At 45.8% G+C, this 15,844-nt stretch overlaps 1 protein-coding gene across 2 annotated transcripts; it reads right to left on the reverse strand.

Moving 5' to 3' along the window:
- Positions 1-3,774: 3,774 nt before the first annotated feature.
- On the reverse strand, positions 3,775-15,570 carry LOC115175386 (stathmin-2). 2 transcript variants are annotated; one of them, XM_029734621.1, is made up of 5 exons: positions 15,194-15,570; positions 8,453-8,548; positions 8,100-8,275; positions 6,219-6,410; positions 3,775-5,981 (listed from the first exon to the last, which is right to left on the reverse strand). In XM_029734621.1, the coding sequence occupies exons 1-5, from the start codon at positions 15,210-15,212 to the stop codon at positions 5,922-5,924; spliced, it is 543 nt and encodes a 180-aa protein (XP_029590481.1). In that variant the 5' UTR covers positions 15,213-15,570; the 3' UTR covers positions 3,775-5,921. The 2 variants fall into 2 exon arrangements, with proteins under 2 accessions (XP_029590481.1, XP_029590480.1); XM_029734620.1 differs by having other exon boundaries at positions 8,100-8,278; positions 15,194-15,566.
- Positions 15,571-15,844: the final 274 nt, after the last annotated feature.

Here is a 15,844-nt window from a genome sequence, read left to right on the forward strand (position 1 = left end):
ATACAGCTCCTTTAAATGGTGATATTTGTCTCTCTTATTAGATGAATCACAGTGATAACAGATTAATCAGTTGTATAAATGAAATATCTGACATTTTATTCCCATTTGAACTTTCCTGTGCTTTTTAATGGTTGAAAGCGCAGTCATAGACATTTGGGTAACGACTATACCAAAAATCCTACGTTGTTTTTCCATTGGAATTTGGTTGTGCTTTTAGATGCTTAAAAGCATAGTGATAACAACACATTGTCAATTCAACTAACTTTGGGCTGTGTTTTTGAGTATGTCACTATAGGTTGTAAACTCATTGATCAACATCTCAACCAAATATTACCCAATTTTCCACGTAGAAATGATGTGGTGTGCCCAGTGGTAATAATCCCTGTTCCCTGTCCCTATCTCTGGCTCTGTCCCTGTGGTGTTCTCTGCTGTGCTGTGTGACAGCCTCAGCCTCTGGGTCTCTCTCTGTGGCCTCTCTGAGTGTACAGGAAGCTATTAACAACGAGGGGATATCCTGAACAATGGCAGCCTGGCGGGCCCTACCGGGTGGGAGTGGGAAGAGTGGGAGGAGGGGGAGAGATGAGGACAGAGAGAGAGAGGGGAAACAGAGGGTAGTGTGGGAGAGAGGAGTGTGGGAAGAGAGGGAGGAGGGGGAGAGAGGGAGGAGAGAGGAGGACATGGAGAGCGAGGAGAAACAGAGGGTAGTGTGGGAGGCAGAGAAGGCAGTGTGGGAGAGAGAGCAGAGGGAGAGACGAGAGAGGGGAGAGGTAGGAGAGAGAGAGCGCACAGTGCTGCTTTGTCCCAGAGCCATGATTACAGCCCACTCTCCTCCCGGTGTGCTTGACTCCCACGCTCCCCTAAGTTACTTGTGCTGGGCTGCCCGTCAGAGGAATGATAAAACAACCTCCTCCTCCTTTCATGGACGGTCAGCCAAATTATTCTCTATCTCTCCCACACCCTGTCCCTCCCTCTTTCTCTCTTTCTGTCTCCATCCATCCTCATTATAGTTTTTCCTGTATTTCGTTTGCCAGACTTGAAAGGTGATTCTCACCAGTAACTATGGGGGAAGAGTCTATACTACAGTCTAGTGTTTTCTTATGTAATCCCTCAAACCAATGATGGACTTCAATCAATCAATCAAATGTATTTATGAAGCCCTTCTTACATCAGCAGATGTCACAAAGTGCTTATACAGAAACACAGCCTAAAACCCCAAACAGTAAGCAATGCAGATGTAGAAGCACGGTGGCTAGGAAAAACTCCCTGGAAAGGCAGGAACCTAGGAAGAAACCTAGAGAGGAACCAGGCTCTGAGGGGTGGCCAGTCCTTCTCTGGCTGTGCCGGGTGGAGATTATAACAATACATGGCCAAGATGTTCAAACGTTCATAGATGACCAGCATGGTCAAATAATAATAATCACAGTGGTTGTAGAGGGTTCAACAGGTCAGCACCTCAGGAGTAAATGTCAGTTGGCTTATCATAGCCGAGCATTCAGAGTATCTCTACCGCTCCTGCTGTCTCTAAGAGAGTTGAAAACAGCAGGTCTGGGACAGGTAGCACATCTGGTGAACAGGTCAGGGTTCCATAGCCGCAGGCTTGAAACTGGAGCAGCAGCAAGACCTACTACTCTGAGACAAGGCTGAGTATAGCCCACAAAGATCTCCTCCACCACACGAGCCCGAGGGGGCACCAACCCGGACAGGAAGATCACGTCAGGGACTCAGCCCACTCAAGTGACGCACCCCTCCTAGGGACGGCATGGAACAGCACTAGTAAGCCAGTGACTCAGCCCCTGTAACAGGGTCAGAGGCAGAGAATCCCAGTGGAGAGAGGGGAACCGGCCAGCCAGAGACAGCAAGGGCGGTTCGTCGCTCCAGTGCCTTTCCGTTCACCTTCACACCCCTGGGCCAGACTACACTCAATCATAGGACCTACTGAAGAGATGAGTCTTCAATAAAGACTTAAAGGTTGAGACTGAGTCTGCGTCTCTCACATGGGTAGGCAGACCATTCCATAAAAATGGAGCTCTATAGGAGAAAGCCCTGCCTCCAGCTGTTTGCTTAGAAATTCTAGGGACAATAAGGAGGCCTGCGTCTTGTGACCGTAGCGTACGTGTAGGTATGTACGGCAGGACCAAATCAGGGAGACAGGTAGGAGCAAGCCCATGTAATGCTTTTAGGTTAGCAGTAAAACCTTGAAATCAGCCCTAGCCTTAACAGGAAGCCAGTGTAGGGAGGCTAGCACTGGAGTAATATGATCAAATGTTTGGGTTCTAGTCAGAATTCTAGCAGCCGTGTTTAGCACTAACTGAAGTTTCTTTAGTGCTTTATCTGGGTAGCCAGAAAGTAGAGCATTGCAGTAGTCCAACCTAGAAGTAACAAAAGCATAGATTACCTTTTCTGCATCATTTTTGGACAGAAATTTTAAGATTTTTGCAATGTTACGAAGATATTTCAAGAATATCCTTGAAATATTCTTGATATGTTCGTCAAAAGAGAGATCAGGGTCCAGAGTAACGCCGAGGTCCTTCACAGTTTTATTTGAGACGACTGTAGAACCATCAAAATTAATTGTCAGATCCAACAGAAGATCTCTTTGTTTTTTTGGGACCTAGAACTAGCATCTCTGTTTTGTCCGAGTTTAAAAGTAAAACATTTGCCGCCATCCACTTCCTTATGTCTGAAACACATGCTTCCAGGGAGGGAAATTTTGGGGCTTCACCATGTTTTATCAAAATGTACAGTTGTGTATCATCTGCATAGCAGTGAAAGTTAACATTATGTTTCCGAATGACATCACCAAAAGGTAAAATATATAGTGAAAACTATTGTGGTCCTAAAACAGAACACCGAAACTTACAATTGATTTGTGAGAGAACAAACCATCCACAGAGACAAACTGATATCTTTCCGACAGATAAGATTAAGGTTTCCAATCTCTCCAAAAGAATGTGTTGATCGATGGTGTCAAAAGCAGCACTAAGGTCTAGGAGCACGAGGACAGATGCAGAACCTTGGTCTGACGCCATTAAAAGGTAATTTACCATGTTCAAGAGTGCAGTCTCAGTGCTATGATGGGGTCTAAAACCAGACTGGAGCGTTTCATATACATTATTTGTCTTTAGGAGGGCAGTGGGTTGCTGCTCAACAGCTTTTTAAAAAAATGTTGAGAGGAATGGGAGATTCGATGTAGGTCGACAGTGTTTTACATTTTCTGGGTCAAGGTTTGTCTTTTTAAAGAGAGGCTTTATTACTGCCACTTTTAGTGAGTTTGGTACACATCCGGTGGACAGGGAGCTGCTAATTATGTTCAACATAGGAGGGCCAAGCACAGGAAGCAGCTCTTTCAGTAGTTTAGTTGGAATAGGGTCCAGTATTCAGGTTTAGAGGCCATGACAATTTTCATGAATGTGTCAAGAGACTTAGGATTAAAAAACTTGAGTGTCTCCACTGATTCTAGGTCCTGGCAGAGTTGTGCAGACTCAGGACAACTGAGCTTTGGAGAAATACGTAGATTCAAAGAGGAGTCTATAATTTGCTTTCTTGTACGGGGTCAAGTTGTTACAGCACTGCCAACTGTGATCTTTTGCCACCACCTGCTGGTCATATGTGACTCTACAACTGTGATCTTTTGCCACCACCTGCTGGTCATATGTGACTCTACAACTGTGGGAGATCACCTATTCTCCTGTCTCTTCCATATATTTTATTTTATTTCTCAAAACTAATTCAGAGACAGAAATAAACATTCTAGAATAATACAGATATAACAACTTTTTTTATAGGCCCTTTGAATGATTTTTGTCTTTTTCAAAGGCAATACAACAAACAAGAATAATAACAAACAAAGCCAATATCATTCACAGAACCCCAAACCTTTAATTACCACAGCTTGCTCACAAAGATATATGTGGAGGGGGAAAACACACAAACAGGAAGAGAGAGAGACAGCCAGATTCATCACCACAGACAGGACGCTGTGATGTCACAGACAGGACGGTGTGATGTCACAGACTGGACCCTGTGATGTCGCAGACAGGACGGTGTGATGTAAGAGACAGGACCCTGTGATGTCGCAGACAGGACGCTGTGATGTCGCAGACAGGACGCTGTGATGTCATTAGTATGTGACGGACGGTTGGATTTACAGCTCCAACATCCTGGCTGGTATAATTAAGCTCTAAACCAGAGAAATAGCACACGCGCACGCACATCCACCCCTACTGAAACATACACACTCTCTCATGCACATCCACCCACCCCTACTGAAACACACACACTCCCTCATGCACATCCACCCACCCCTACTGAAACATACACACTCTCTCATGCACATCCACCCACCCCTACTGAAACATACACACTCTCTCATGCACATCCACCCACCGCTACTGAAACATACACACTCTCTCATGCACATCCACCCACCGCTACTGAAACATACACACTCTCTCATGCACATCCACCCACCGCTACTGAAACATACACACTCTCTCACGCACACACACATATCTGCCCTGTATATACTTGCATGCACCCTTTGTCTTCCATTGTCATGTCAAGATCTTCTAGCTGTTATTTTATGTCTGTGTGTTGGTTGTTTTCTTATGTCTTACATGTTACCTACTCGTTCTCCTGTGCCATAGTTTGCCGTACCCAGTTAAGAGCTGTTTAAATACTGAGACGACGGTACAATGACTCATTCTCAATAGTGAGAGAGTCAAACTATGATTCTCCAGAGAGAGTGAATGATTCTCCAGAGAGAGTGAAACCTCCGTAGTAGCATTTGGCTTGGTTCCTCTGTGGCACAACATGAAAGAAATGCGAGGGCCCATTAGCCTATTTAAGGACATGGATGGTACTTAGTGATCTACCGTTGCTTATGCGTTAACTGCTATATGAGCTTGTAGCATTCTAGGCACGATTACATTATCTACACGTCTAAGATGGTACATACAGTACATGCTGAGAGAGTGATTGACAGATGACGCAGTGGGTCTTGGGAACGAGAAAAGACCATAACACCCCTCTGTGACATCACGGTATGAACCCTGGATGTCATGTGACTTCTACAATGTCCAACTGACAGAATTTAGCAAGCTCCTCTTAAACGACATGTCATGTTTGCCAAATTCCTCAGTCTGTGTATGTGTGTGTGTGTGTGTGCGCTTGCGTGTGTGTGAATGTACTACTGAATGTAAGAGAGTGGGAGATCAGACAGACAGACAGGAGAGAATCGTCTCATAAAAGCTATAGTATTCTCCTGAAGTCTAGCTAGTCTCTCTCCCGGGAGTCAATGAGCAGCCTGCATTATCATCATCCCCACACTGACTGACTGACTGATTGACTGACTGACTGATTGACTGACTGACACAGAAACAGACATGGTCAGAAAATAACCAGCACAAACGCACGTCGGCTAGCTGGCGAACTCACAACAACACAGAAGCCTTATAGTACGAGAGAAACTGCAAACGATTGTTGTTTGAGAAAAAAATGAATTAAAGTACATCCATAGATAGAGAAAATGCTAAAATGGCACACTGCAATACTTCTGCTGTTCTATCCTACTGTATATAACAAAAAAATAAGTATTTACAAAAAACAATAACCACTTTAACTTGGTTGGTTTTTCATCTTTTCTTTTTTCAGCATTTCAAATCGAGCAAAAACTTTATTTTATAGGGAGAAGTGGGCGACATTTTGGTAATTTTTTTTGCAATCCCCCATTTGCTAAATGCTGTTGGTGTGCGGTGCCGGTGGGTCCTCCTCCTCACTCTGGGGGGAGGGGTCTTCTGATGCTGGGGGTGCTGTAGAAGTAGGGTTGTCAGGGGGGTCCCTTGGGAGGGGGCAGGGAGGAGTACAGGGTACAGGAGGTTGGCTGTAGGGGGGTACGATGGTTTGTGGCGCCCCTCGCCTGCTCACGCTGTTAGCTCTTCCCTCAGCTCTTTGTTCCTGCGCACCACCTGGGCATGCCTCTCCTGAGGACAACACAGAGAGAGATGCTGCCATGTTGGAAACCTCTCAATACTGACCCTGCCCTGAGACTCTCTGGTTCAAGTCTGTCAATTTACACTCCCCTTTCAGCTGACATATTCAACTACAATGGCCAGTGTTTCATCCATGAATGATGCCCGAAGCCCCTACCGAAAAATATCAAAGCCTTCTACCTTGCACAACCCCTTGTCCACTCCCCTGGTCTTGCTGTCTCCTCTCACCTTCTCCTGCAGGCGCTCCATGATGGAGGCCAGGTAGGCCTGGCGGTTCTCCTTGATCTGCTCCATCTTCATGGTCAACTTCTCCTCTGCCATCTTGCTGAAGTTGCTGTTCTCCTCCATGGCCTTCATCACCACGTCCCTCTCGTGCTCCCGCTTTTCTGCCAGGGCCCTGAGAACCTGGGCCTCCTGGGACTGAAGCGGTGATAGAATAGAATAGAGTAGAATATAATCCAAAAAAAGTAGAATAGAACAGAATAGAACAGAATAGAGTAGAACAGAATAGAATAGAACAGAATAGAGTAGAACAGAATAGAATAGAACAGAATAGAATAGAACAGAATAGAGTAGAACAGAATAGAATAGAACAGAATAGAGTAGAATATAATCCAAAAAAAGTAGAATAGAACAGAATAGAATAGAACAGAATAGAGTAGAACAGAATAGAATAGAACAGAATAGAATAGAACAGAATAGAGTAGAACAGAATAGAATAGAACAGAATAGAGTAGAACAGAATAGAATAGAACAGAATAGAGTAGAACAGAATAGAATAGAACAGAATAGAATAGAACAGAATAGAGTAGAACAGAATAGAATAGAACAGAATAGAATAGAACAGAATAGAGTAGAACAGAATAGAATAGAATAGAACAGAATAGAATAGAACAGAATAGAGTAGAACAGAATAGAGTAGAACAGAATAGAATATAACAGAATAGAATAGAACAGAATAGAGTAGAACAGAATAGAATAGAACAGAATAGAGTAGAACAGAATAGAATAGAACAGAATAGAGTAGAACAGAATAGAATAGAACAGAATAGAGTAGAACAGAATAGAGTAGAACAGAATAGAGTAGAACAGAATAGAGTAGAATATAATCAAAAAAAAGTAGAATAGAACAGAATATAATAGAACAGAATAGAGTAGAACAGAATAGAGTAGAACAGAATATAATAGAACAGAATAGAATAGAACAGAATAGAATAGAACAGAATAGAATAGAACAGAATAGAGTAGAACAGAATAGATTAGAACAGAATAGAGTAGAACAGAATATAACAGAATAGAGTAGAACAGAATAGAATAGAACAGAATAGAATAGAACAGAATAGAATAGAACAGAATAGAATAGAACAGAATAGAATAGAACAGAATAGAGTAGAACAGAATAGAATAGAACAGAATAGAGTAGAACAGAATAGAGTAGAACAGAATAGAATAGAACAGAATAGAGTAGAACAGAATAGAATAGAACAGAATAGAATAGAACAGAATAGAATAGAACAGAATAGAGTAGAACAGAATAGAATAGAACAGAATAGAGTAGAACAGAATAGAGTAGAACAGAATAGAGTAGAACAGAATAGAGTAGAACAGAATAGAGTAGAACAGAATAGAGTAGAACAGAATAGAGTAGAACAGAATAGAATAGAACAGAATAGAGTAGAACAGAATAGAATAGAACAGAATAGAGTAGAACAGAATAGAGTAGAACAGAATAGAATAGAACAGAATAGAGTAGAACAGAATAGAACAGAATAGAATAGAACAGAATAGAACAGAATAGAGTAGAACAGAATAGAATAGAACAGAATAGAGTAGAACAGAATAGAACAGAATAGAACAGAATAGAACAGAACAGAATAGAGTAGAATGCAGGATAATTCAAGATACAAGGTGGGAACGAGAGGATAAGAGTTGGTTTTAGTGTCATTCCTTTGCCTGATGAATATGATCATTGCTTAGTAAGTAAGTATAACAGTCTAAGCCAAGCCAAGGTATAGGCTAAGAAGGATAGGATAAAGTGTCATATGCTAGCATGATTCAGTGTGATACAGTGACTGAATTAAGTTGTCGGCTTATACTAAAGGGACTCACTCTCCTCCGGTCCTCAGCGGCCTCCAGCTTCTTCTGGATGTCCTCCAGAGAGACATCCTTCTTGGGAGGCGAGGTGACGCAGTGGGCTGCGTCCGACACCGGAGAGGGGGGCTTCAGGATCACCTCGAAAGCCTGGCCAGAGGCACGCTTGTTGATGGGCTTCACCTCCATGCCTGCTACTAGAAGAAGGGGACAGGCAGAGGACAACCACAGAGGGAAATACTAAATCCTGCTTTTGTAGTGATAATATTACCGCAAAACAAACTTTCACTTTTTTTTAAATTGCCTGTTGGTTGCCTTTGCTGTAAGTTGAAAGAAACATTTTTAAAAAGTCAGGTGACATTTCTGTTTACCTTGGAACTCTCCCACCAGGTTCTTGCGTGTCTCTGGATACAGGCAGGAGCAGAGGAGAGACAGGACAGACATCTCCTTCATCTTCTCTTTGTACGCTGTGGAGAACACACACACACAGAGACAGACAGACAGACAGACCGTTAACCTACTTTCTCATCCTCATAAATTATCATCTCACATGGCATTGCCATCGTTAGATGTTTAGGAAAATAAATATTCAGCAAATCCTTACAAATAAAAGAACGTATGATCAAAGGCGGTCTAGTCTGGTGAGAAGAATCAGCTTGAGGTTTCTAAGCCCCATTTTATTGGGCTTTGTTTGTGCAGACTGTGAAGGGAAGTGGGATGAATGTGTGTGTGTGTGTGTGTGTGTGTGTGTGTGTGCTGTGTCCTCCTATGCTCTGATCTCCACAGCGGTCAACCATCTCCCCACAGGATTCATTCTCCACAGCGGTCGACCACCTCCCCACAGGATTCATTCTCCACAGCGGTCGACCACCTCTCCACAGGATTCATTCTCCACAGCGGTCGACCACCTCTCCACAGGATTCATTCTCCACAGCGGTCGACCACCTCCCCACAGGATTCATTCTCCACAGCGGTCGACCACCTCCCCACAGGATTCATTGTCCACAGCGGTCGACCACCTCCCCACAGGATTCATTCTCCACAACGGTCGGCCACCTCCCCACAGGATTCATTCCCCACAACGGTCGACCATCTCCCCACAGGATTCATTCTCCACAGCGGTCGACCACCTCCCCACAGGATTCATTGTCCACAGCGGTCGACCACCTCCCCACAGGATTCATTCTCCACAACGGTCGACCACCTCCCCACAGGATTCATTCCCCACAACGGTCGACCATCTCCCCACAGGATTCATTCTCCACAGCGGTCGACCACCTCCCCACAGGATTCATTCTCCACAACGGTCGACCACCTCCCCACAGGATTCATTCTCCACAACGGTCGACCATCTCCCCACAGGATTCATTCTCCACAACGGTCGACCACCTCCCCACAGGATTCATTCTCCACAACGGTCGACCACCTCCCCACAGGATTCATTGTCCACAGCGGTCGACCACCTCCCCACAGGATTCATTCTCCACAACGGTCGACCACCTCCCCACAGGATTCATTCCCCACAACGGTCGACCACCTCCCCACAGGATTCATTCATCATCAGCTATGCATTTCATTTTAGCCTATTATTTATTCACTTAGCTAGCAGAGTCTGTCGCTAGTACTGGTAACATCCAACAGCCATTTAACAGCAGGGAAAGCACCTGCAGGCATACTGATTATGGCTGATGTTGCTGAAAGCTACTAGCCTGTTCCGGAATCCAAACTGAATTGTTCTGCCATCATGACTTTTAAGTGAATCAATAGTGATTCCAGGTTAGAATGCTACAGAGCTGTTCTTGGCACCCAAAGTGTGGCGTGAACCTACTGTAGCATCCCATCAGGGAGCCAGCAGAAAGAAGACATCTACTCCATCATATTGTACTGCAACATACAGTCTGGATATGTCCTCTACCTCTCCTGGCTGCTGTTTATCGTGTACAGTACAGTGTCTGAAGGCACAGTGTACTGTCGGGCACCTCGACGTGCCAAGTAGAACCCAGCTTATATGATCCATCATCCATCACACGCTGTGGGCTGCAGGGCTGAAATGTGCTACATTGACCCCTGACTGATGTCCCTGGCTGGGAGTCAACACTGAGAAAAGTAAAGCTCTAAGATTTACAGTTGGACATGGAAGAGAGAAGTGTAGCTGTTGCCCACCCGGCCAAACCATCTCCCTGTCTTTCTGTCTGTTCGAATGAAGTGTATTCTAGCACCTACAGCAGTGGTGCTGCTGCAGCACCAGACAACCCCTCTCCTCTCCCTGTCTCTATCCGTCTGCCACAACAGGCAGCTCTCAGCCGAGCAGACGCCACGGAGCATGAACTCTTACATGTAGCGTTATCTCTCTGACTCTCCAATGGGCTTGTTAACCCCTCCTAGAAGAGAGGGAAGAGAATGAGAGGAGAGAGCAGAGAGGAGGACTGGGTTAGCTCTCTTTGATAGGCGTATTAACCCCTCCTTTCCAGAAGACGTGGAGGAGGAGGAGAAAAGGGGGACTGGGTTAACCCCTCCTTTCCAGAAGACGTGGGGGAGGAGGAGGAAAGGGGGACTGGCTTAACCCCTCCTTTCCAGAAGACGTGGAGGAGGAGGAGAAAAGGGGGACTGGCTTAACCCCTCCCATTGAGGAGAAAAAGAAAGGGGAAAAGGGGGATGTGAAGAGGAGGAGTTGAGGGCTGATTTGGGCTGGCTGACTCCCACAGGGATCGAGGGTCCTCAGGGAAGGCAAATGGAGGCTGCTGCCTTCAGTGGAGCGGTGGAGGGGATTTTAATTTGTAATTACTGGACCAGACCATCTCTACTGGTGGATGGTGGAAGTGTGTGTAGGCGTGTGTGTGTGTGTGTTTGTGTGCATACAAGTGAATGCATGTGCGTGCTGAGAACCACAGGCAGCAGCCATTTTCCCTTCAGGACGACTCAGCGCGTCAGTGATGTCTGTGATGTGAACAATTGGTGGTTCAGTGGAGCAGATAATGCAGGTTAAGTGCTTATTGAGCAGGTCAGAAGATAACAGTGGCTGGTAGCTGTCAGCCTGCTCTCACGTTGGCCAGCTGTGTGTTTTGGTGTTTAGGGAAAGTTGTCAACAGAGTTATACTGGAAAATATATGTATATTAAATTCATTTGTTCAATGGTTTGACCCAATTCTAAACTAAACATTGTTATTCTATTAGGATGCACTAAAAACACACAATTCTACTGTGTATTAATCATGAAGAGAAATAATTTTGTCATCTTTTCAGCAAGTTTTACACTGAGCATCCTCTTCTATTCCCACGGAGATCTCCCCCTCACCACGGAAACAGAGGCAGTTACCATGCTTCCTGTTGTAATCCTTTAGCATGAGACCCCAACTCAATACTGTCCTGTTGTCCCCCAACCCTCCACCCCAACCCAACACTGTCCTGTTGTCCCCCGTCCCTCCACCCCAACTCAATACTGTCCTGTTGTCCCCCGTTCCTCCACCCCAACCCAATACTGTCCTGTTGTCCCCGTCCCTCCACCCCAACTCAATACTGTCCTGTTGTCCCCCGTCCCTCCACCCCAACCCAACACTGTCCTGTTGTCCCCCGTCCCTCCACCCCAACCCAATACTGTCCTGTTGTCCCCCGTCCCTCCACCCCAACCCAATACTGTCCTGTTGTCCCCCGTCCCTCCACCCCAACTCAATACTGTCCTGTTGTCCCCCGTCCCTCCACCCCAACCCAATACTGTCCTGTTGTCCCCGTCCCTCCACCCCAACTCAATACTGTCCTGTTGTCCCCCGTCCCTCCACCCCAACCCAACACTGTCCTGTTGTCCCCCGTCCCTCCACCCCAACCCAACACTGTCCTGTTGTCCCACGTCCCTCCACCCCAACCCAATCCTGTCCTGTTGTCCCCGTCCCTCCACCCCAACTCAATACTGTCCTGTTGTCCCCCGTCCCTCCACCCCAACCCAACACTGTCCTGTTGTCCCCCGTCCCTCCACCCCAACTCAATTCTGTCCTGTTGTCCCCCGTCCCTCCACCCCAACCCAACACTGTCCTGTTGTCCCCCGTCCCTCCACCCCAACCCAATACTGTCCTGTTGTCCCCCGTTCCTCCACCCCAACTCAATACTGTCCTGTTGTCCCCCGTTCCTCCACCCCAACTCAATACTGTCCTGTTGTCCCCCGTCCCTCCACCCCAACTCAATACTGTCCTGTTGTCCCCCGTCCCTCCACCCCAACTCAATACTGTCCTGTTGTCCCCCGTCCCTCCACCCCAACCCAATACTGTCCTGTTGTTCCGTCCCTCCACCCCAACTCAATACTGTCCTGTTGTTCCCGTCAATACTGGGGCTTTACAGGTTTCCAGAGCCCAATAAGCCCAAACAGCAGCCTGACTGCACTGTGTGTGTGTGTGTGTGTGTGTCTGTGCGTGTGTGTCTGTGTGTGTGTCTGTGCGTGTGTGTGTGTGTGTGTCTGTGCGTGTGTGTCTGTGTGTGTGTGTGTGTCTGTGTGTGTGTGTGTGTCTGTGCGTGTGTGTGTGTGTGTGTCTGTGTGTGTGTGTGTGTGTGTGTGTGTGTGTCTGTGTGTGTGTGTGTGTGTGTGTGTGTGTGTGTGTGTGTGTGTGTGTGTGTGTTTGTGTGTGTGTGAGAGAGAGAGTGTGCGTGTGGTGGATAAAGCTCATCAGTTAGTTTACAACCCAGCCTTTAATTACAGCATTCATGAGGGGTTACAGTGAAAATGGGCTACTGAGTGGGATGGTAGGTGGAGAATATTACCAACCAGGGAGGTTTCAGACATTAGTATGCATTGTTGAACACTGAAATGCAGACAAGAGGCCTAACACGCCTGAGCCTAAACGGTTTCTATGTTTCATACCACACCCAAAGACTAATGTTCCCTATAGACCTGGACATATATTAGGGTATAATGACTAGTTTAATTAAGGTGCATTCATCAGGTTCCTAACGATAGCCTCTCCTCTCTGGCTGGGATATTGGATTTCATCTTTTGCTTCAGTCGTATACATTTTCTCCTCCAACTATCGATCGATCGGTCTTGAGAAGTGATGAATACAGCTCAATGGCAACAACAGGCACAAGAGTGAGTCTGGCAGAACTGGTTTAGGGATGCACTCAGTGACACTGCAGAGGCTGTGCATGACGAACTCTGGGTGGCGCCATTCTCCCAGAAAGCTTTGGCCCCTGAACACAAAGACTGGAGAGGAGAAATCTGGTGGCCACACCTAACTCATGGGCTTGCCTGACAGATCAGACCGTAAGCTGTACCCTACACACACAACCTAATAATCAGGATCTGAGAATATTTATTACATCTCTATAATATATATTAGAAATGAATGAGGATCTGTTATGTTATTGGATGTGTTATGTTAACAGATCTGAGGATCTGTATTTTAATGTAAGCATGTTTGATGTCCCTAGACAAATCAGAAGCCAAGTGGGCCGAGAGCATGAATTTTGGCTGGTGGTCAATAGGCCTGCAGCTATATGCAATTGGGAGAATATCCTGTCTTCCTGTCTGCCTGCATGTCTATCTGTCTGTCTGTCTTCCTGTCTGCCTGCATGTCTATCTGTCTTCCTGTCTGTCTGTCTGTCTGTCTGTCTGTCTGTCTGTCTGTCTTCCTGTCTGTCTGTCTGTCTGTCTGTCTGCCTATCTGTCTGTCTGTCTTCCTGTCTGTCTGTCTTCCTGTCTGTCTGTTTGCCCCCCTGCAAAAGGTGCATTGATCCCAGACTGTACATAATCTCATATTAATGTCCATTTCTATTACAGTCATTGTTATTTATAATATGGTACACAGGTCCTGCCAGCAGACCTGCCTGCCCTTGTGCCCACTGACAACGTCTATGACGATGATGTACCCCGGGGTGTTTGGCCCACCCAACTCGCCCTGTGTAAGTCTACAACTGAATCATTTAAAAAAAAAAACATAACATCGACGCGGCCAGGCCAGGATCATGATGAACCAGTCTGCTGATGCAGACAGACGTCCGGACCTGACACACTTCCACGTATTGCTGTCTGTCTGCAGGCGCATCTATCCATCACCGACATATTCATCCAGAATAAAAGTAACCCCTTGACCGTCACCATAGAGACGGGCCTCACTCAAAAGGGCCCTAAATGCGCATGAATGTGCTCCATTACGCAATACAGAATCTTGGATAGGCTTTCACACTTTAAACTCGAAAATGTCTTTAAACATTTATTGTGACTGGCGCAGCAATATAATAGATGCACATACAGTATAAGCATATCAGGCCCAGCCCATGCAATACAAATGATATCAAGACCAGGCATGAAATTGCTGGAATATGATGCCACATTTCAACTTCCATCCATTCATTTTCATTGCAATTCGTAATTATTCACCTGACAGCTTTAGCTTGGATATAAAATGCACGAACAAATATTCATTTATTCTCAATAATTCCTCTCATCATTCAAATGGATTGAGCATAACATTCTAATAAACGCTAGTCCAGTCTCTATAATAGGATTTGTAACGGGTTAGATTCATTTAGAGCCTTGAAGAGCTGCTCTGCGCTCATGATGAGAGGGAGACCTGGATGTTGGGTGCGGTCGGTCTGTCTGCATTATGCTGCTGTATGAGCATGTGTCGGGGGCTACAGCGGCAGGGGCGGCCGCCAGGATTCCCTATCGCGTTCGAATAACCTATCGCAAATGTGCCATTGGATTTCTTCAATCTAGGCTATTTATTCGCTTTATGCACACTGTAAAATTGGAGATTGAATCTGTCTATAATAAAATATTATTGTGATAGGCTATTTAATCATAAAGTGTAGCCCACTATCATCATCCGACCCTGTTGATATAGGAATAAAACAAAAACGAATGCATGCAGTTCAGGCTCAAGGAAGACAAAAAAGCAAGATGATTGCACCACTCACAAGTAGAAAACAAAAATATTGTTTGACATGCGACAGACTTTGACCGCTCCCTTGATTCAATGCTTGGCAGTCTTTTGTGCCAAGGTTTCGCCGCTGTTATCTCACACAGGCAGCATCCTCACACACAGTCAAGCAAAACCACCACCCACAGCTCTGTGCCTATGAACCCGTCCCCAAAAACACAGACAAATAACGGTAAACCGTTAGCTTACCAATTGCTGTTTTAGCCATGTCTGTCGGTTTGTGCGGCGTTGGTGGTGAAAGAAGTGGGCTAGGCTACTGGAGGGAGCGTGCGTCGCAGTTTCTGGTCCGTGCGTGGAGAGAATAGGGAGCACTGCTGTAAGGCACTGAGTCAGCAAGAACACTGCTATGTGGGGAAAGACAGCACTGCGCGAGACAGCAAGGGGGCTCGTGAATTACCAGCGTCTACGTGCTCAAGCAGATTGGCTACGGTGGTCCCTGACGCGCATCCCCAAATCAAGAGACGGTCGCTTTTTCCTCTAATGTCCCTTTGTATTGGAGTGTTCAGTCGCCCCTATTAAAGGAGACGGGGTGGTTGTTGCCCCTCTGTTGTTTTAGGGTGCCGCCCGCGAAAAAGGCTTGGCAGAGCTGAACCGCTCCTAATAGCTCTTGTCCATGGTGCTGAAAAGGCATCAGGGAGGCAGGCAGGCTAATAATAGGCTCAACTTAATGGAAATAAACGTTGAAAGTAAATTAAACATCATTTCACCACAATATATAAGGCTAATGTTCCGTGCGTGACCTAACCACAAAGTAACAAATAGGACTGCAGTGAAATCTTAAAATTGATTTATCAATGCAGACACATACACTCTCTGGTCTATAGCATATTTCATTGGTAT

This window comes from Salmo trutta, chromosome 36 (assembly GCF_901001165.1).
Source record: "Salmo trutta chromosome 36, fSalTru1.1, whole genome shotgun sequence".
Classification (NCBI taxonomy): domain Eukaryota; kingdom Metazoa; phylum Chordata; class Actinopteri; order Salmoniformes; family Salmonidae; genus Salmo; species Salmo trutta.

What these genes read in the sequence shown, in the direction of transcription:
- LOC115175386 (XM_029734620.1), bottom strand. An exon ending in CCTGGTGGGAGAGTTCCAAG is followed by an intron (nt 8,279 to 8,452) that starts GTAAACAGAAAT and finishes CCCTTCTTCTAG; the next exon opens with TAGCAGGCATGGAGGTGAAG. An exon ending in TGGAGCGCCTGCAGGAGAAG is followed by an intron (nt 5,982 to 6,218) that starts GTGAGAGGAGAC and finishes TGTTGTCCTCAG; the next exon opens with GAGAGGCATGCCCAGGTGGT.